Here is a 21,101-nt window from a genome sequence, read left to right as displayed (position 1 = left end):
TGTATTCTCTGTGATCAGCTATGGAGGTCGTTGCGCTCGGAACATTAAGGAGCACATCGAAACAAAAAAACACAAAGCCTGTGGGTTTAGAAAGTAACATGATGTTACATGTAGGCTAGTATTAGACTATTGTCATGATACCGTTAAAGAATACATTTTCAATGATATATATATACATATATATATATATATATATATATATATATATATATATATATACACACTGCTCAAAAAATTTAAAGGAACAGTTTTTTATCAGGGTATGGCATGAATTCAATTAGACTTTTCTGATAAGGTTTTGGTCAGGTACATGGCAGAGGGGGTTGTTAATCAGTTTCAGCTTCATTGGTGTTGATGAAATTAACAACAGGTGCACTAGAGGGGCAACAACGAGATGGTCCCCAGAACAGGACTGAGTTTGCAGGTGGAGGCCATTTCAATTTCCTTCCTCTTGATCTTTTTTAACTATTTTTCCACAAGTGTTGGCTTTAGCTAGAGTCATTATCACGACTGGGAGCATGAGGCGATTTCTTAACCCTCCTGAAGTTGCGCAGATTGTCCAACTCCTCCAGGATGGCACATCCATGCGTGCTGTTGCAAGAAGATTGTGTCTCCCAGTACAATCTCCAGAGCATGGAGGAGATTCCAGGAGACAGGCAGTTACTCTCGGAGAGCTGGACAGGGCCGTAGACAGTCCTCATTCTGTTCTAGGAGGAACAGGTTGAGCACTGCCCGAGCCCTACAGAATGACCTCCAGCAAGCTACTGGTGTGAATGTCTCTGCCCAAACAGTCAGAATCAGACTTCACGAGGGTGGCCTCAGGGCACGACATCCTGTAGTGTTTCCTGTGCTCATTGCTCAGCACCGTGGAGCTCGATTGGCATTTGCCATAGAACACCAGAATTGGCAAGTCCGCCACTGGCGCTCTGTGCTTTTCACAGATGAGAGCAGGTTTACCCTGAGCACCTGTGATAGATGTGAAAGGGTCTGGAGAAGCCAAGGAGAGCGCTATGCTGCCTGCAACATCATTCACCATGACCGGTTTGGTTGTGGGTCAGTGATGGTCTGGGGAGGCATTTCCATGGAGGGACGAACAGACCTCTACAGGCGAGAGAACGGCAGTCTGACTACCATTAGGTATCGGGATGAAATCCATGCACCCATGGTCAGACCCTACACTGGTGCAGTAGGTCCTGGGTTCCTCCTGATCCACAACAATGCCCGGCCTGTTGTGGCAAGAGTATGCAGACAGTATCTGGAGGATGAAGGAATTGACACAATTAAATGGCCCTCACGATCACCTGATCTAAACCCGATAGAACACCTCTGGGACATAATGTTTCGGTCCATCATACACCGCCAAGTTGCTCCTCAGACTTTACAGGAGGTCACTGATGTCCTTAGACAAATTTAGGGGGGCCATCTCACAAGACACCATCCGTCGTCTCAGTAGGAGCGTGCCGCGACGTTGTCAAGCATGCATACAAGCTCGTGGGGGCCACACAAGATATTGAAAAGTTAAAGTTAAAGTCCCAATGATTGTCACACACACAACTGGGTGCGGTGAAATTTGTCTCTGCATTTAACCCATCCCCGAAGGGGGCAGTGGGCGGCAGCGGTGCCGCGCCCGGGAATCATTTGGTGATCTAACCCCCCAATTCAAACCCTTAATGCTGAGTGCCAAGCAGGGAGGCAATGGGTCCCACTTTTTATAGTCTTTGGTATGATCCGGCCAGGGTTTGAACCCACAACCGTCCAGTCTCAGGGTGGACACTCTACCACTAGGCCACTGAGCTGGTGATTAGCTCAAATTCAAAGAATTTTGAGTTGCAGAAATTTAATTTAGGCAAAAAGGACGAGCCTGCCATATCATTTTTTTAATTTGATTTTTGGGGTGTCTGTATACTGAGCCCTCTGTAGGCTGAAAACTTTTATTTCCATCAAAAGATGTGGCATCCGTTTGTTCCTAAGACATTAAACTGTCCATATCAGTATAGATATACACCCCCAAAAATTTCACCGTTGATATATATATATATATATATATATATACATATATAATTGTCATAGGCGGCACTGGGTAGCACATCCGCCTCACAGTTAGGAGGGTGTGGGTTCGATTCCACCTCCGGCCCTCCCTGTGTGGAGTTTGCATGTTCTCCCCGGGCCCGCGTGGGTTTTCACCGGGCACTCCGGTTTCCTCCCACATCCCAAAAACATGCTTGGTAGGCTGATTGAGCGCTCCAATGATGGCTGGGATAGGCTCCAGCACGCCCGCGACCCCCGTGGGGACTAAGCAGTTGAGAAAATGGATGGATGGATGGATGGATATAATTGTCATTTTACACATTCCAAAAATGGACCGGACAAAAGTATTGACACCCTCAACCTAATACTTGGTAACACAACCTTTAGACAAAATAACTTTGAACAACTGCTTCCGGTAACCGTTATTGAGTTTCTTACAATGCTCTGCTGAAATTTTAGACCAGGGGTCCCCAATATTTTTCCCTTGAGGGCCACTTAACTTTTCCCTTCTCTGATGGGGGGCCGGGGTCAGTTTGTAACCAAAAAAGTGTGACGATTGCAGAAGTACCTAAATTTAAAAATGTATTGTTTTCCAGAAAGCACAAGCAAATAACCCTTTCTGGAATCTTCACAGAACAAAAGTCAAAAAATAAATAACACTATTCATGAAATAAATAATAACTAAATAACCTTCTCTGGGTTCTTCACAGAAAAAAATCCAGGAAACAAACAACACTATTTATGAAATAAATCATTACCAAATAACCCTCTCTGAGTTCTTCACAGAAAAAAAGTCCATGGAATATAAACTTTCTGTTGTGCCGTGCACAATCTTAACAGGTCCAAATTCAGCTTAGTCGACAGAGCAGAATCTCTTACTTAAATGAGCAGGCTCTCAAAGTTCTTGTTTCCCTCCTTATAATCCTTTTCCAGTAGGCTTGTAGACATCGCTGTCTGCAGCTCTTTCTCTCATCAACTACCCTGTGAAAACCACAAAGCAAGCAGGCTGAGAAACTGACCTAACTGAGACAGCACCGACACAGCACAACCAGTACCACAACCTGTATGGTTTTGGAGATGGATTTTATCCCAGTATATTTTATTATGATTAGATTTTTTATACTCACAATGAATCATTCAAATCAGAAAAGTGAGCTTACCTTTGTACGTTCATCAGTTCATAATGTGGGCCTGCATCTGCCAGATGACTGGTTCAGCTGAGCTTGGCGTACAAATGTGGTATTCTGCCGAGCTAACATTCCACTTTTGAGCTTTGAGTTTTCCTGCTCGCATTTGGCCTTGCAAGCTGTAATACTTGTCACCGCAGATTGTATTCTTTGAATACCGCTGCCGCCTCTTGACATGAGACAGACAGCCTTTTCTTTGCATTGTCCACTGCAGGTTAAATGCCCTGCATTCTGAATCAATTTTTCTGTAACCTAATCTTTTCGCTATTATTCCGTTCTCTCGTTGAGAGGGGAGGGTTTAAGATTTTTTTCTGGGGGTTGCCAGATAGGGGCACAGACCGCAGAAGGGTGGAACAGATGTCACGTTATATGCGTGTATGAAATACAGTGTCCGGCAAAATGATCTGAAACATTTGTAGGTTTAATAAAATGCAAACAAATTAAAGAAAAAAAAGGTTTTTTTTCTTTTCAAAAAGTACATATAATGCCCCCCCACCCAAGCTCCCAGGCCTCTGGTAGAGGACCCGAGCGGGGTAGACTGCAGATGGTGTGCGGCGAAGGTCGGCCACATTCGAGGTCCGAAGAGGAAATGGGCATAGGTGCCAATCTCTCTCTCTGAGAACGCAGTCGTAAGGAAGAGGGTGTGGCACACCAGCAGACGTAACCTGCGTTCAGCACAGGTTGCAGAGCTGGCCGAGAATAACCCAGTGGGTTGCGGAAGGTTGGACCGGGATGGCGGGTAGGCATGAAGGCTGAATCGAGCTGGTACTGAATGAGGTGTGCAGCTATCCTGATGGGCTAGGGCCAGGCTCAGGAAGCACAGGCTGAGGTGCGTGCAGTAGGTCCCGGGCAGCGCTGACTGGATGAGCTGGACGGCTTGTTCGTGCCAGTCCTGACTGAGTTGTTCACTTACCCTGATGGCTAGGGCCAAGCTAAAGAAGCGCACGCTGTTGGTTCTGGGCGGCACCGAGTGGATGGGTCGGATGACTTGTTTGAGCGGTCCTGACTGTAGTCTGCAGTCCTGAAGGTTCTGAAAGCCTGACTGGGGGGTGCACGCTGAGCCACGAGCAGAAGGTTCCAGGTGGCACCGAGTGGACGGGCAGGAACCTATGCCGCGTTTTGAGCTTAACTCATCGTCATCATGTGAGTGGATGACCGTGGCGGGGCAGGCGGCCGCGGAGGCAGCGTGTCCAGTGGAGTGAATGCGCAGCTGGCAAAGGTGTGCTGCACCCATCCTCGGCAAAGGGGAGAAATTAATCTGTCGGCCACACATCGTGGCAGGCGGACATTACGTCTGGGTCACCAATGTGGCAGAAGCCCTTGCTATTTTGTTTTGTTTGTTGTTTTATGCTGCCCCTAGTTCCGTCTCACGATAACAATAAGCGAAGGAGCATTACATGAGACGAGAGGAGATCACTGGTCACCAGCTTGCATGCTCCACTGCATTGATCAGAAGAGCTGTCTTACAGCGATGTGACACGCTGATCGATTTGAACATCTCGTGATTGATTTCATTACGGTGGAGTTGATTTATTTAGTAACACAGTTGTCATAGACCACGCTCCTCTTTGATGTCAGCCATGCCCTATTGGGGCCTGCTTGCTGGCAAAGTGTTTTTGACACCATCCCAACCCTTTCTCACTAAGGTCTGAAGGCTTTCAGTAAGCTGAATTGGGCCAAGTTCTTCTGACTGGGCCTCAGGATGGGCATTAGAACATGGGTGGGCTCCTCTGCATGGCATGCCTGTTCACCAAAATACGTTGTACCAGAGCCCCGTTGGCAACTTATTTATTGTCCCAGGGATGACCGGCCAGTGAATTCACCGGCACTCAATGTTTGGTACATTTTTAATAATGGTACGGCAAATTTTAACAATGCCCTGTGTTCATGCACGATCAGAGTGAACTAGTCCGCAATCGGAGCGTATTTCAAAACATGTCTTTCCATATAAGACTTAGATGTGCGTCTAAGCAAGGGCGGTAGTCATTTAAACTTTAAATATCAAGAACAAAACCCTAAACATAAGTAATTTTACTATAATTATAGTAGTTATACATTGCTTTCATTGTTTTCTGAGCTTTAGTGAGACACTTGGGTTGACACATGGCTAATTTTGCCGCCTCTGTGCCACAGGTCTGGAAAACAAATCGTCTCTACATACGCCTGCTTAGTGCTTAGGAGTACGCGTATTGATTGATTGATTGATTGATTGATTGAATGATTGATTGATTGATTGATTGATTGATTGATTGACCCCCCATTTGAGAACTATTGCACTAGATAGCTAAAAACCCAAGCGGTTAGATGAGTTTTTGCACGTGTTATATTATTTTGCAATCTATAGAACGGATGGCAATTTCTCTTTTTTTGCGGTTGGCCACATTGTAGTTATGGGTTTCCTCAAAGGGATTTTTGAGTCTGAAACCATTGAAACCATTGTATTACATATAAAAAATAAAAGTCAAGGATGATAGTTTATTCAACTTTGTTCCAATTATTGGGAAAAATTTATCATTTTTTGCAAATTCTCAACTTTGTTTATTACACAATAACTTAAAATTTTTGACCAGATTTTAGCAAGGATCATGGAAGTTGACACAATTTCCTGTCACGGGCCACATAACCATCTATATGTTTTTGTAATTCACAGAGACAAGCTTGAATTGAGTAAGACTATTGAGAAGCTGGAGACAGAGCTCAGTCAGTGGAAACTTAAATACGAGGAGCTGAGCAAGAGTAAACAAGATATCCTTAAACAGGTAAGACGCGTGTTTATTGTACTAGTGATTAAATGTATTGCTCACAATCAAAGCTTTTACATGTCCCAAAACATGTCCTAAAAGACATTACTTAAATGTAAGAATGTACAATAACCTCTATTTTCCATCAATACCGATATTCGATATTTTCCTGCTTCACCAAACTGATAGCAATTTCCAATTCATTTTTGATAAGAGAAGAAAAAGACAGCTCAATTGACAATAACAGACATCATTCTTCCCTATTTCAGAAAATAGTCTGGTTTTAGATACAATCCAGGGGTGGGCCAACAAAAAATGTATTTGAATTATGAAAGATATTGGAATAATAGATATTTGGACGGAACTGAATCCTTAGACCAAGGACTATCCCTATTATTCTAATGCACACAGGGCCTATTTAAGGATTGACTAACGTTTTATTTTTGATAAAGATTTAAATAGGGTAGTTGAGTTTGACATTAGTATCATGGATCTCTAGGATCACATCTGAAAGTAAATTTAGATCAGGGTAGAAGAGAGATCTTGTGGAGACTTGACAATGATATATTGAATCAAATGATGGAACAAATTAAGAAGGACATGGTTGAATATATATAGCTCAACGGCAATGGGGAGAGTTGCCCTCCAATATTGTGGGACGCTTGCAAGGAGGTAATTAGAGGCAAACTAATAAGATATGGAACTTACTTAAAGAAGAGTAGTCAAGAGGAGTTGGATAGGTTACGAAAGGAACTCACACTCTTAGAACAAAAACACAAAGGCATAAATGACCCCATGATTAGAGAATGAATCATTGATAAAAAGAACTAATTAAATGAAATCTATCATAGAAACATGCAAAGTAAATTAATTTTCACGAACCAAGATATTATGAAGGAGGAGGGAAAGCCGGTAAACTTTTAGTATACAGACTAAAGAAACAGCAAGAAGAGAACATGTCAGGTTCAAAGTGCTAACTGAATATCTGAATAAGAGAAAAGGATCAGCAGACAAAAAACAAGTGAGGCAGAATATTGATTTTTCTCGCGAGGAGTGCGATACAGATTGCTTTCTACAATCTGACTACACTAAAATCTGTTTACACTCCTCGCTCTTTTTATTTGGAACGCCCTACCCACAGTGTGAGACGATTAGCCCCTGAGGGGGGGGGGGGGGAAGAGATTGTGGGCTTCGTCTCGTAAGAAGAGAAACAAAAAGTAATGCACAAAGTGTTGCGTGTAGATATGGCTATATCAGCAAAACAGTTTAAGCAATATTCCGAGAGATAAAAAGAGAAAGTGATGTTCTTTAAGGAAGATCATAAGGTTCATGACGCATCGTTTGATGTGATCTGTTCTGGTGGATGTCGTTTTTCTGCTGAGAAGTCAGCAGTATCTTGTTTGACACAACCGTCATCTCGCCCCTGACTCAGCCGTAATCCTTCTGTTCTGTTACACAAGATAAGAATAAGCAAGGCAAAGCAGCAAGCATACTGAACAGTAACATTATGAATAAGTACTCATTAGAGAACGCATGATAACATATATATATATATATATATATATATATATATATATATATATATATATATATATATATATATATATATATATATATATATATATATATATATATATATTCTAACAGAACATGATTTACAAAGACCCAACCTCAAACGTAATGCAATATAAATTTAATGTAACACAAAATTGCTTTGAGCAATCGTATCAGAAGTTATATACCCAACCACAAACATCAAGGAATGGAATGAAAGTATTTTTGAAGGAAAGTAACTTGCCCAGGTTGACTGATGAGCAGAAAAAAAGTCTTATCCTACAAGTTGATACACTAAATTAACTATATATCAAATAACTATAACATAAATAAATTTATCAAGCAATCCGTGTCACTCCAAATCATTAAATCCATCAAAATCTCCGTCCTCTGTGTCATTCTCTGTCCTCTGTGTTATAAACAACTCCTTACTCCGGAAGTCAGTGAATGAATTCAGACTCATTGTCAGTTGCAGCTCCAATTATTCCACAGGCCGAATGCGACCTCATGCGGTTTGATAACATATGAAATAACATGTAAAGTGATCAACTATACTAGTAAATATGTGTTGATGATCAAGTAATAATGTGTTAATAATTTCACATATAAGTTGCTCCTGATTAGAAGTCGCACTCCGGGCCAAACTATGAAAAAAACTGCCATTTATAGTCCGGAAAATACGGTAGTTGATATATAGTTATATAGGCCTGTGGAATAATTAGAACCGCAACTGACAACGAGTCTGACGTCAGTGCCGCATTTACTTCCTGAGTCAGCGGAGTTGTTTATAAGTGGACGAAGATTTCGAATGATTTAATGATTTAGAGTGACACAGATGGTTCAATAAACTTATTTATGTTCCTCTCTCTGTCTGTTTCCATCTCTCTCTCTTGCTCTCTGTCTCTCTGTCACGCTCTCTCGTCGCACAGTATTATTACATCTTTAAATGGTAATTTTGTACTAAAAGTGTTTGAAATTTCATTTTTGTTTAACTGTTTACCGTTTTAATGTTAATACCATAATTATGATTCTCATCATTTGTCTCTTCCATTTATACCAGCTGAATCTGTTGAGGGAAAAGCATCAAGATGAAATTGGTCGAATATCTGAAGACCTGGAGGATGAACTCGGAGCTCGTACCACTATGTACAAGAAACTAGCTGAATTACGAACTGAGGTAACTGAGGTATCTTTTTTCCCCAGTTGATAAACACTCTTTGATAAACACCGTTAGATGCACATGGTTTAGGCATAGAAGGTACTAAATTGGGGAATATGGTATTCTTTCTTAGGTACTTCTCAAAAAATATACCAAGCCAATCAATGGTTGGCCAATATGTTAAACAACTTCCACGTTGGCCGGCAACTGGCACATTAGGACAGTTAAGGTGTATTCAGACCTGACTGTTTTGTCCGCTTTAAACGGACCAGGGTTTAATTGTAATGCTGGTCCGGACCTTTTGTGCAGGTGTGAATACTCGCAAACAAATCCTGGTGCGAATTAAAGAAACGGACCGAGACCCACTTTTTCGAGTTGTCTCGGTTTGCTTCCAAATGAACTCTGGTGTGGTTCGCTTCAGGTCTGAATACAAACAGTGTAGATCCGAACCAACAGCACAAATATGCAGAGCAGGAATGCAACGCGTAGGACTCAGCCAGTGGATGTTCTGAAGGACTAGGGCACATGTGTCAAACTCAAGGCCCGGGGGCCAGATACGCCCCCCCACATCATTTTATGTGGCCCGCGAAGACAAATTGTGCATCAAATTCGTATGTCATTACGAGAATTGCAAATTGTCTTCACTTTTAATAATATATATATTTTCTACTCGTCTGATTTGAAAACGAGTTATTTGTCAGTTTGTTTTGTAGCTTTTACTGTATATGATATGAGGTGCTCATACATTTATTTGGGTTGACAGTCATAATGGCCCTCCGAAAGAAGCTATGACTACAATGCGGCCCGCGAAAAAAAATTGTTTGACACCCCTGGACTAGGGGGATGATGATGATAATGATAATGATAGAACTTTATTTATCCCACAGCAGGGAAATTTACTTGTCACAGCAAGAATGCAAGAGACAAGAGACAAGTGCCAAATGTAAAAATGGATAAATAACAGACAAGGACAAAGACAAGTGCCACTAGTAGCGGTAAAGACGAAACACAATTTTATCAGGCGCCACACATGTTGTAGAATCTGACAGCAGTGGGAATGAAGGACCTGCGGAATCTTTCCTTCCTACACTGTGGGTGTAATAGTCTGCTGCTAAAGGAGCTGCTCAGGGACCGCACAATGTCATGGAGGGGGTGAGAGGTGTTGTCCATGATGGATTTCAGCTTAATCAACATCCTCCTCTCACCCACAACCTCAATGGAGTCCAGGGGACAGCCCAGGACAGCTCACTCTCCTGACCATCTTATTTAGTCTCCCCCTGTCCCGGTTCGTACTGCCCCCACCCCAGCGGACCACAGCGTAGAGGATTGCTGAGGCCACCACAGAGTCATAGAAGGTCCTGAGGAGAGCCCTGCACACACCAAAGGAAGTCTCCTCAGGAGGTGGAGGCGACTCTGGCCCTTCTTGTACAGGGCGTGGGTGTGATCAGTCCAGTCCAGTTTGTTGTTAGGTGAACACCCAGGAATTTGTAGTTCTCCACTACTTCAATGTCCGATCCCTGGATGTTCACCAGAGTGAAGTGGGGTGCTGTCCTCCCGAAGCTCACAATCATCTCCTTCGTCTTGCTGGTGTTCAGATGAAGCTGGTTGAGCTCACACTAGCTGACAAAGTTCTTGATGACCGTCCTGTATTCCAGATCGTTCCCCACCGAAACATATCCACCAATGGCCGTGTCGACGGAGAACATCTGGATCTGGCAGTGTGGGGTGTCCTGGGTAAAGTCCGAAGTGTACAGGGTGAAAAGGAAAGGAGAGAGCTCCGTACCCTGGGAGACATCTGTGCTGCAGCACACCACGTCAGACTCACAGCGATGTATCCTCACATACTGCGGCCTGTTGGTCATGGAAGTCTTTTGTCCATGCAGCCAGGTGCTGGTCCACACCCACCTTCTCCATCTTCACCATGAGCAGTGACGGCTGGACGGTGTTAAAAGCGCTGCTCCCGATGTCCTCCAGGTGAAGCAGTGATCTCGACAGTAAATAAATCACTGCGTCGTCCACCCCAACAACAGGCCAGTAAGCAAACTACAGGGGGTCCAGCTGCGCTCCCACCAGTGAATGCAGGTGACCCAGGACGATCCTCTCCATAGTCTTCATCAGGTGGGAAGTCAAGGCAATAGGTCTGAAGTGGTTAGGCTCCTTGGGGCGCGGCACCTTCAGTACGGGGACCATGCAGGAGGTCTTCCACAGGGCTGGAACTTTGTTCAGGCTCAGGTTGAACAGGTACATGACCACGCCACTCAGCTGGTCCGCACAGTCCCTGAGCAGTCTCGGACAGATGCCGTCTGGGGCTTTCCCTGCCTTGATCTTTCTGAGGTGACTCCTCACCTAAAGAACTGTAAAGGAGAGGGGGGTGTTGGAAGTCTGGGGTGGTGGCGTGCAGACTGAAGAGTGTCTTTGGGCGGGGTGAGAGGGGGTTGGTGAGCTGGCGGGGGGGCTGGAGTGTTGAAGGTGGCAGGCTGAGGTGCGGAGGGGGGAGCAGGCCGGTAAAGGAGAGGGGTGAAGGGGTGGGGGGGCGGCTGAATCAAATCTGTTAAAGAACATATTGAGTTCATCCGCCCAGTCCTTGTCCCCACCAGATGGTTTCCGATCAACCCCTTTACCATGGCCTGAGATGGATTGCAGACCCCTCCAGATATTCTTGGCGTTGTTAAGCTCCATTTGCTTCTCCATTTTCCTCCCCGTAGTTCTCCTCCCCCTTCCTGATCTTCAGCCGGAGTTCCTTCTGGACTCTACGCAGCTCCACCATGTCCCCTGAACTTAAGGCTCTCTTCTTCTCATTAAGCAGAGCCTTTATCTCGGAAGACTCCCAGGGTTTGTTGTTGGGAAAACACCGGACCAACTTGGAGGGCACAGTGGTCTCCACACAGAATTTAATGTACTCCGTAATGCAGTGAATCACGCTGTCAATGTCACTGCCATGGGGGCTACAGAGAGCTTCCCAGTCTGTATTCTCTAAGCAGTCTCTGAGCCTGGCAGTAGATTCCTCAGACCACAACATCACAGACCTCCTTTCAGGTGGACGCTGTTTCACCACCGGGGTGTAGTCTGCGACCAGATGGACGAGGTTGTGATCCGAGCGACCAAGTGGGGTGAAGGGGGGTGAGGTGTATGCATCCTTGACATTAGCATAAAACAGGTCCAAAGTTCTATTGTTTTTGGTGTGGCAATTGACATATTGCGTAAAGGTGGTGAGGGAAGAGGCCAGGGAAGCATGATTGAAGTCCCCGGAGATGAGGAGGAGGGACTGGGGATGCTGAGTTTGAAGCTTAGAAACGATAGTGTGGATCCGGTTCGTAGCGGTAGCAGCGACAGCCAAGGGAGGGATGTACATAGTTATAGCAATAACATGTGAAAACTCCCTCGGGAGGTAGTATGGTCGCATGCTAACCACCAACAGCTCCAAGTCACTGGAGCAGAGCTGCTCCTTAACACTGACGTGTCCGGGATGGCAACATCTATCGTTCACAAACACAGCGAGTACCCCTCCTCTCCTCTTACCGCTCTCCGTAGCTCTCTTGTCAGCCCGCACCACTTGAAATCCGTCCAGGGAGAAGTGTGAGTCGGGCGAGACATCATTCAGCCACCTCTCCGTGAAGCACATGAGACTGCATTCGCGATATATCCTCTGCATCCAGGCTAGCGCTGTTAGCTCTTCCATCTTGCTTTGAAGAGATCTCACGTTCCCCATGATGACCGACGGCAGGCACGATTTAAACCGTCTCTTCCGCTGCCAGGGCTTTACTCCGGCTCGGCATGCTCTTCTCCGTGGCTCTATCTCCTTGGGGGTCTCCGGCCTCTCCGCGCAAGGAAGGGGTGTGTAGCGCTAGGCTAACAGCTGATTGCGGGTGTAGACAATGGAGACGAGTATGGATGGATCACCCGACGCTGCACTAAAAAGTTCCAAAAGCAGTAAGGAACAAACTACAAATGTTACAATGTGAACATCCATAGCCGCGCACTAGCCTAATCAACAACGTGAGAAAGAGAAAAAAACAAAAAACTCACTAGAAAACATAGAAAACCATTAAAAGAAGGGAAGAAAGGTCAGAGCTCCTGTAACAGGTTGCCCCTCAAGCGCCGCCATCAAAAGAAAGGTTATATTTGTGCATTTTCAGTCCAGGCAGCACAGTTCAGAATTGTATTTATTTATCGTAATTTTCGGACTATAAGTCACGTTTTTTTTTTTTTTTTCATAGTTTGGGTGGGGGGGCGATTTATACTCAGGAGTGACTTATATGTGTAATTATCCACAATTTTTTACTTGATCATTAACACGTTACTTACTCGTATAGTTGATCACTTCACATGTTATTGTCACTTTAAAACGCATGAGGGTGCACTATGGCTGTGGAATAATTGGAGCCTCACTGACAATAAGTTCCATTCACTGACTTCCGGAGTCAGGAGATTTAATGATTTGGAGTGACACAAATGGTTCGATAAACTTGTTATTTATGTTTTACTTATTTGATATATAGTTTATCTAGAGTCGCAACATCTATGTTGTTAGACTTCAGTTGTTTCCTATTTTCTTCCAAGGTTGTAAAGGAGGGGGACGGGAAGAGCGATTCAGGGCGCTTGCTTGGAGCACACACATATGTTGAGCTCTTGCTTTGTGAAATAAAGAGCCGGTTACCAAACCCACGTCTTGCCTGGTACTTTTGTAACGCTACATTATAGTTATATACGTAGATCTGTGGAATAATTGCAGCCGCAACTGACAACGACTCTGCCGTCAGCAGCGCATAAAGTTCCCGAGTCAACAGCAATTCATTTTTTTTTGTTTTTTTTAAGTGACACAGAGGACGAAGATTTTGATGGATTTAATGATTTGGAGTGACACGGATGGTTTGATAAAATTGTTCTTTATATATTGTTATATGGGCCTGTGGAATAATTTGAATTGTAACTGACATCAGCGGCGCACTGCACACACTTCTGGGGTTAGAAGCGCCGGTGTTTGCACAAAGGATGAAGATTCCAATGGATTTATTGATTTGGAGTGACACGGATGGTTCGATAAAATTGTTATTTATATTATTGTTATTTGATATATAGTTTATATCTCGTTATTAGGGCCTGTGGAATAATTTGAACTGCAACTGATGACGAGTCCGACGTCAGCGGCGTGTTTACACAAAGGACGAAGAATTCGATGGATTTAATGATTTGGAGTGACACAGATGGTTTGATAAACGTGTTCTTTATGTTAGTTATTTGAAACACTGTTAATGTTAATGTCACGTTACCATACCGTATTGTTTAGCCTGTTGTTGCTGGGTCATGTTAGAGTGGTGCTCACTCTAACTTATTTTGCAAGAACCACACGGGAGACAGTATGCCCTTTAAGCAGTTGCAAGTGGAGAGGTCATTCATCGCTGTGCATACAGCGATGATCGAACCAAGTCTGACTCAGGCCTCTTGCAAGAGCATATTTATTCAGAGAAACAGGGTGGGGGTGAGAGTGGACAGGATGGGGGTAAACCCCTGGCCTCTGGTCAAATCATAGCAGGGGGTGTTTTACGATGTTGTGTAAACAGAACAACTTTGATTACTTCCTCTGCAGCTGGTCAATCAGTTCAAAGGATCTCAGCACTTTGTTCTACTACTTTGTTAAGACAGGATACGTTTGGTTAATTATTAGAGGTTACATTCCAACATAAGCATAGGATCATGCTAATCTATCAACCCTAACAGTTCATGTCTGTTCTTGGTGTTGGATTTTGTCAAATAAATTTTCCCAAAATACGACTTAAACTCCGGTGCGACTTATATATGTTTTTTTCCCCTTTATGGTGCATTTTATGTCTGATGCGACTTGTACTCCGAGCGGCTTTTAGTCCGAAAAATACGGTATTTTTCAAGCTGGCGGCGAGGCAGCACAGTTATGAATTTAATTTATTTATATTTCAAGATGGCTGCGCACATGTAGTTCTCCAGTTTGGTATTTCTTTTTTCTTGCTTTTCTATTGTGATTGCCAAAATCTTGCACCGCAGAACAACTGTATAGCCAGGACGGAAATTAAAATAGAATTAAGAAGGGCAATCACACATAGCCAGCAGGACCACTGTAATGCGCACACCATATACAAATAGGTGAAACAAAATATAGGACACATCCATCCTATCATAGATATTATAGAATCATAGATAGTCAGTCAGAAGTTCAATACAATAACAGAAAGTGTCAAATCAAATTTTATGACAGTAGAATTCACCTGTTGTTCATCAGTCGTTACAACAGATGACATCATCCGATTTTCAGTTTACAGCAAACAAATCAGGCACCATAGTGCTCACTGCAGTCGGTAGGGAAAACATTTTAAAAGTGCGCAGTTTCTGTGGTAGAATTAAACGCAAAGTGGTAATGCTGAGAATCATGGGTGCATAATAGTCAATGTAGTCAATTGGTGAAAACGAAAAATGGGTGGGGGGCTTTACTCACAGCCCTAACTCATACCAGGAGAGGAGAGAGATCATCAAGAAGAATCTCAGCTTCTTCAGGAGATCTGATAAACTTCGATTCCCCCTCCACCATCACACTCAGTGTACAGGGAGTATTTGAAGTCGGCAGCAAGGAGCTTCTTTTTAACGGCATCAAATTGAACCGTTTTTGGAAGAGCGCAGCGCTGAAATCAGGGAATACGTAGACCCGAGCCCCTGTATAGATAAGATCTCCTCTCTCCCTGACCAGCTGCAGAATCTTTAGCTTATCTTGGTAGTGAAGGAACTTTACCAGGATGGGACGACATGTAACAATATTGCAATAGATCAGGAAAACTGCTAACTCAAAACAGCAATATGCCTGTTATTGGAAGTCCAATCATATAGATCTCTTCCACATCATCTATGGGCAGTATTGATAGCCAAACCGTTTTCCACTTGTTAATTCCTGGAACAAGTGGAAAATGGTGTACCCAGGAGCAAATGTCCCAGAGGGACAAGAAGGCTCCCCCTACCTGCTCCTCTCTTTGACATTTTTTTTTTTTTTTTTTTTGATGGAGTCGAGAGCCCCCCTCACAAATTCCATGGTTGGATACTGGAAGAAAATAAGAATAAGTTGAGACAGAGGACAGCACTCAGACCTAGTCAGCAAGCAGGGAACATAGAAGTGCCCACAAGTTTTGGAGTCTTTCTCGGGGGTGCCGGAGAGAGCTCCTCCTGCACATTCCATTGTTTTGGTGGGGGGACCTCAATGGGACCTACCGTAATTTTCGGGCTATAAGTCGTGTTTTTTTTTCATAATTTGGGTGGGGGGGCGATTTATACTCAATACTTATACTTGGCTTGCTTACTATCCTTAGTTGATGTCCTGTTGTTTTTCAAATACAGCATTTTTTTTTTTAAATCTTTGTATTCAGTTTTCAACAAACAGACACAGTTCAGTACAGTGAGCAACCAGGGTACATCTGTACAAGACAGGTAGGCATCAAGGACGACTTATATGTGAATTCTTTCGCAAATTTTGAAAATTCAAAAATGATGTAGTGAAACCGCGATAAACGAACCACGATGTAGCAAGGGATTACTGTGATTTGACCTGCAAGTGACGTCAGCGGCGCGGCGGTTGTTTACATAAGGACAAAGGATTCTATCACGGGATGACGAGCATGACGAAGGGCCCCACGTTTGAAGGATTTAATGATTTGGAGTGACACAAGGTTTGAAAAACATATTTATGTTATAGTTATCCGACATATTTTATTTCGTGTAGCAACTTGTATATGTTTTTATCGTTACAGTTCAGTAGTTGTTGGCTTGTTGAACTCTTGTTTTGTTAAATAAAGAGCTGTTTACCAAACTCACGTCTTTCCTGGTACTTTGTTAATGCTACAATATAGTTATATACTAGATCTGTCCACCGCGCGTGCGGCGTTGTTGACATAAAGGACGAGGAATTTGATCGATGGATTTAATGATTAGGAGTGACACAGATGGTTTGATAATATTGTTGTTATATGATAGTTATTTGAAATATACTTTATATATCGTTATATGTGTCTGTGGAATAATTAGAAAAGCAACTTCCGAGTCCGACATCAGCGGCGCATATGCGGCGCAGACATGGCATTGTTTACATAAAGGACGATCAATGGATTTAATAATTTGGAGTGAAACAGATGGTTTGATAAACGTGTTATTTATGTAATACTTATTTGATTAACTCTGAATGTTACTCAGGCCGGTTCTCAGCTCCTCGTTTGTGTGTATGTCACGTTAAGCATACCGTATCGTTTAGCCTGTTGTTGCAGGTTCATGTCTGTTCTTGGTGTTGGATTTTGACAAATAAATTTGCCCCAAAAGTGCGACTTATACTCCGGTGTGACTTATATCTGTTTTTTTTTTTCACTGTATTGTGCATTTTATGGCTGGTGCGACTCATACTCCGGAGTGACTTATAGTCCGAAAATTACGGTAAATACTTACGACGGGAGGACAGTAACACCAGGTAGGGTGCAATTAGAAAGACCCTCTCCCCCCACCCCCCAATCAGAAAGCGAGTGATGTCCTGTTATTAAATTTTGTGCTTGGCACAAATTTTCATTTCAAACACCATGTTCAAACGCAGGGGCGTCCATGTATATGTATACTTGGCACCCAGACACCCTAGTTTAATGATAGACTTTGTGGTTATGTCAATTTCAACTCCCATATCCGGCAAAACTTCACCCATATCCCGGGGGAGGCAGGGACATTTAGTGATGGTGAACCATGTTACGTGCCTCCAATGTTGATGCAACCAACTGGAGCTTTGGCTGTTAAGTAGTCAGTGCCTGTTGTTGTGGTAATCCGCCAAAGTCTTGGTGGACACAAGTAGAAATAGATACATTCAAACCTCGGTTTTCAAACGTCCCGGTTCTCAAACAAATCGGAATTCTAACGAAAAATTTGAGATTTTTTTGCTTCGGTTGTCGAACAAAATTCGGAGGTTGAACCTCGCGAGATGAGCCGAAAGGACCCATGAAAACCCAACCGCGTGGCCCGGATGCCGACTGACTCCGTTCATTGTTGTATTTTCGTTACTTTTGAGGATTGTATTAACCCCTAATCATGCCTCCAAAGAAAGCAAGTGGGAGCAATAAAGCCATCCTAAAACAGAAAGACGCTCTTAAAGCAATGCGACAGTGAGCGCCCGGCGCACTGCGGTTGCGTGATTGGACCAAATTAAGCTCCTTGCGCACTGAGGTCCACTTAAATTTTGGAATGTACATCAGGACTTTAAAAATATTATCTAAATTTCAGCGATGGCTCTGTCACAATAATGCGACCAGCGCGGTGCAGTTGCGCGGTCGGCGGTGCACTACGGTTGCGCGTTTGGCGGTGCGCTGCAGTTGCGCGATCGGACAAAAATGCGCAAATGAAAAAATGCTTATAAAATGCGTTTTTTTTTTGTCTTGGAACGGATTAAATTTTTTTCTATTGTTTGTAATGGGACAATAGATTCGGAATTCGACCGATTCACTTCTTGAACCGCCTTCTGGAACAGATTGTGGTCGAAAGCCAAGGTTTGACTGTACTGTCAAGATGAAGAAAGTGTCCGATCAGGACTTCATATTTCTCGAGCTCTCTCACTCCGGTAAGGTCCTGCTAGGTAACTTCGTGTTGCTGACTTTCCTGAAAATTAATCGACAAACATAGTGTGGCACAACTTAAACGTTGTCTGACATGCAGAGACCTTAAAGTCAGCAGAAAGAAAGATGTTTTAGTCGTTAGGTAAGCATTGTTGTCTAATATCGCTCTCACTCAGGTGAGATCCTGCAAGCTAACCAAGCTAACCTCGTGTTGCTAACTTTCATGAAAATTAATCAACATAGTGTGGAACAACTTAAACGTTGGCTGATTTCCACCGATAAAATGCAGAGAGCATATATATTTATGTTTGGTGACATTATTTACTGTAAATCCCTGCCATTTACAAGCTTCTACCCAGCGAAAGCATTTCTCACGGCTCATCCACGGCTTTAGAAAAGATACGAAGAAAACTCCCCTCATATGATCCCGGTCAGCATATCGCGAGTCACTACGGCAGACACCAAAGCGGCAGTGTTTGGTTGTAGCCATGATAGGTCCCTTAATGTTCTCTCTGATAAAAAAATAGCGAGTTGGTCTTTTGCGCTCCACCTGATCACTACCTGTTCGGCTCTTGTGTTTGTCCAACCACGGTGCATGCGCAGTTTGCTGCTCTAAAACTAGTAACTTTGGGGTAATTGTGACAAGCCCCATAAAATATGCGCTGCAAACATGAGCATTGTTGATGAGACTTGAAGTCCAATCCTTTCACCTGAAGAGATAGCAACAGCAATGTGTACATATTCTGTTAGGTTAGACAAACTCATATACTTGTTCATGTTCATATATGTATAAATCCTCTTACTGTTTTATATAAACATGACTGCTCAATCAAGAGCACGGTTACAGCACACAACTGTGTAGCCTTCCAATACACATAGGCACAGACGGCTGACACAACACACACACACACACACACACACACACACACACACACACACACACACACACACACACACACACACACACACACATACACTGGGCGGTAACTCTCCAATACACATACGTCGATACCAAATGGTCAGGTGACACTTTTCCGCCTTTTCTTTCCCGCCTTTTCTGGACAGTATAAAACCATCTGACCTGGAGAATGGGGGTTGTTGTTTCATCTGCTATAGTGCCACGACTACTGACCGACATTAAACAACCCAAGATCTTGCAAACAAAGAACCAACTGTTACTCCACATTTTTATTCTCCTTGCTCAATGATGGACATCTCAAACAACACGCAACACATCACGTTCAACCACAGCTGTCTGTGATTTCTCTGACTGGCAGAGGCTGGGATGTGATAGCACATCAAGATTTTGTTTGGGCTTTTACAGTTTTGGCAACCAAAACCACCCTATTACATTTTTCTTCATAACAGTAGCAGTATAAATTTACTCTTGGCTTTCATTGAGTTGCCGCCAACCTCAGTTTCCTTTGCCTCCAGCTAACACCGTGACATCATTGTGATGTAGGCCTTGAAAGAGTCTATAGTTTGAATATATAATGTTATGACTTCCAAAGGATTATAAAGTGTATTCTAACGTGAAGAGAAAACCATCACATCAAAGTCAAAATAAAACTTCTAAATTGAGGCATTATGGCACAAAACTTGCCCACACGCCAGCAGAAGGCAAGGAGTGCCCACACAATTGCAGTGCGTACACTTGTACCTTTTTATAATAAATTGTTATAATAATAATAGTTCTAAAAACAGATTTACAGTGTTGTACCTTGATATATTTTTTTATAATAAGAGTTCTAAAAACATATTTACAGTATGTACACTTGTACATTGTTATAAAAAATATAATAATAAAAGTTGTTCAAAAAACATATTTACAGTATGTGTTAAGAATTCTCCATGTTATTTAAGTTATTCAGCTGTGCTTTGATTTGAGGTAGGGTGATTTATTTTGAAGGCCGTTTTCAGGCGATACCACTTCCTGTTTTATTTTCGTGTACATATGTCGGTTACAGCGGTACAGGAGTCATTGACGATGTAAGTGGGTCTCCTAGCAAGAGAACTGAACGACCACATGTGTCTTACCTTTAGGATAATGAAGTATTGCTCCGAATGTTCGTTTAAATTCCTTTAGAGGTCCGTTTTAGCGTGTTAGCACGATCGCAAATTAGCATCTTTCCGCCTATTCGTTAGCCTGCCCAGTACTTCTTGTTAACATGTTACACGTACACACGTAGAATGTTTATACTTTGAATATTTATACAACATTTTCTGTATGTTATTTATACTATTAATGTATTATTTACACGTTTGAAACAATTATTTAATGCTCTAATAATAAAATATGCACTTAAATGGTTTCATATACAATTATTGACACACAAGAAATGTTCAAATAAAAAAAAGAAAAAAATGTAGAAATGAGAGGGTGACCATACTTCGCAGATTTCACTTATCGCGGGTGGTTTTTGGAACCAATAAGCTGCAATAAACGAGGGATTACTGTGTGTGTGTGTGTGTGTGTGTGTGTGTGTGTGTGTGTGTGTGTGTATTTATTTATTTATTTATTTATATGTATATGTTATATTTAAATGATTTTAAATAAGTAAAATATATGTCGCTGTCAGATGGAGAGGTTGCAGTTGGAGAATGCAGCAGAATGGGGTCGTAGAGAACGTTTGGAGACAGAGAAACTGGCACTGGAGAGGGACAACAAGAAGCTCAAAACTCAAACTGAAGACTTGGAAGAACAAATTGCGAAGAAACGCCACCAGGCAGCAACAGCGATCGACACCGACATCAAGGGCATCCAGACTGACTTGTTTGAGAAAAACAAGGTAAACACAGGAAGTATGCACATTTCTTAATAAAGTGTGATTATGATCAG

General features: G+C 42.9%; 1 protein-coding gene across 3 annotated transcripts in view; it reads left to right on the top strand.

Annotated features, from left to right (window-relative positions):
* The window catches only part of ccdc102a (coiled-coil domain containing 102A), a 153,677-nt gene that overhangs the window by 92,290 nt on the left and 40,286 nt on the right, over nt 1–21,101 (top strand). For all 3 annotated transcript variants that reach the window (XM_088371592.1, XM_088371590.1, XM_088371591.1), the window contains 3 exons: nt 5,866–5,974; nt 8,571–8,687; nt 20,842–21,051. In XM_088371592.1, the coding sequence (XP_088227718.1) occupies nt 5,866–5,974; nt 8,571–8,687; nt 20,842–21,051 (436 nt within the window). The remainder of the gene's footprint in view (nt 1–5,865; nt 5,975–8,570; nt 8,688–20,841; nt 21,052–21,101) is intronic.

The sequence above is a fragment of the Syngnathus floridae genome, chromosome 3, assembly GCF_059516105.1.
Source record: "Syngnathus floridae isolate MCC-2025c chromosome 3, RoL_Sflo_1.0, whole genome shotgun sequence".
In the NCBI taxonomy this organism is placed as follows: Eukaryota; Metazoa; Chordata; class Actinopteri; order Syngnathiformes; family Syngnathidae; genus Syngnathus; species Syngnathus floridae.
The sequence above is the reverse complement of the archived record's forward strand: the minus strand, read 5'-3'. Positions and strand labels throughout refer to the sequence as shown.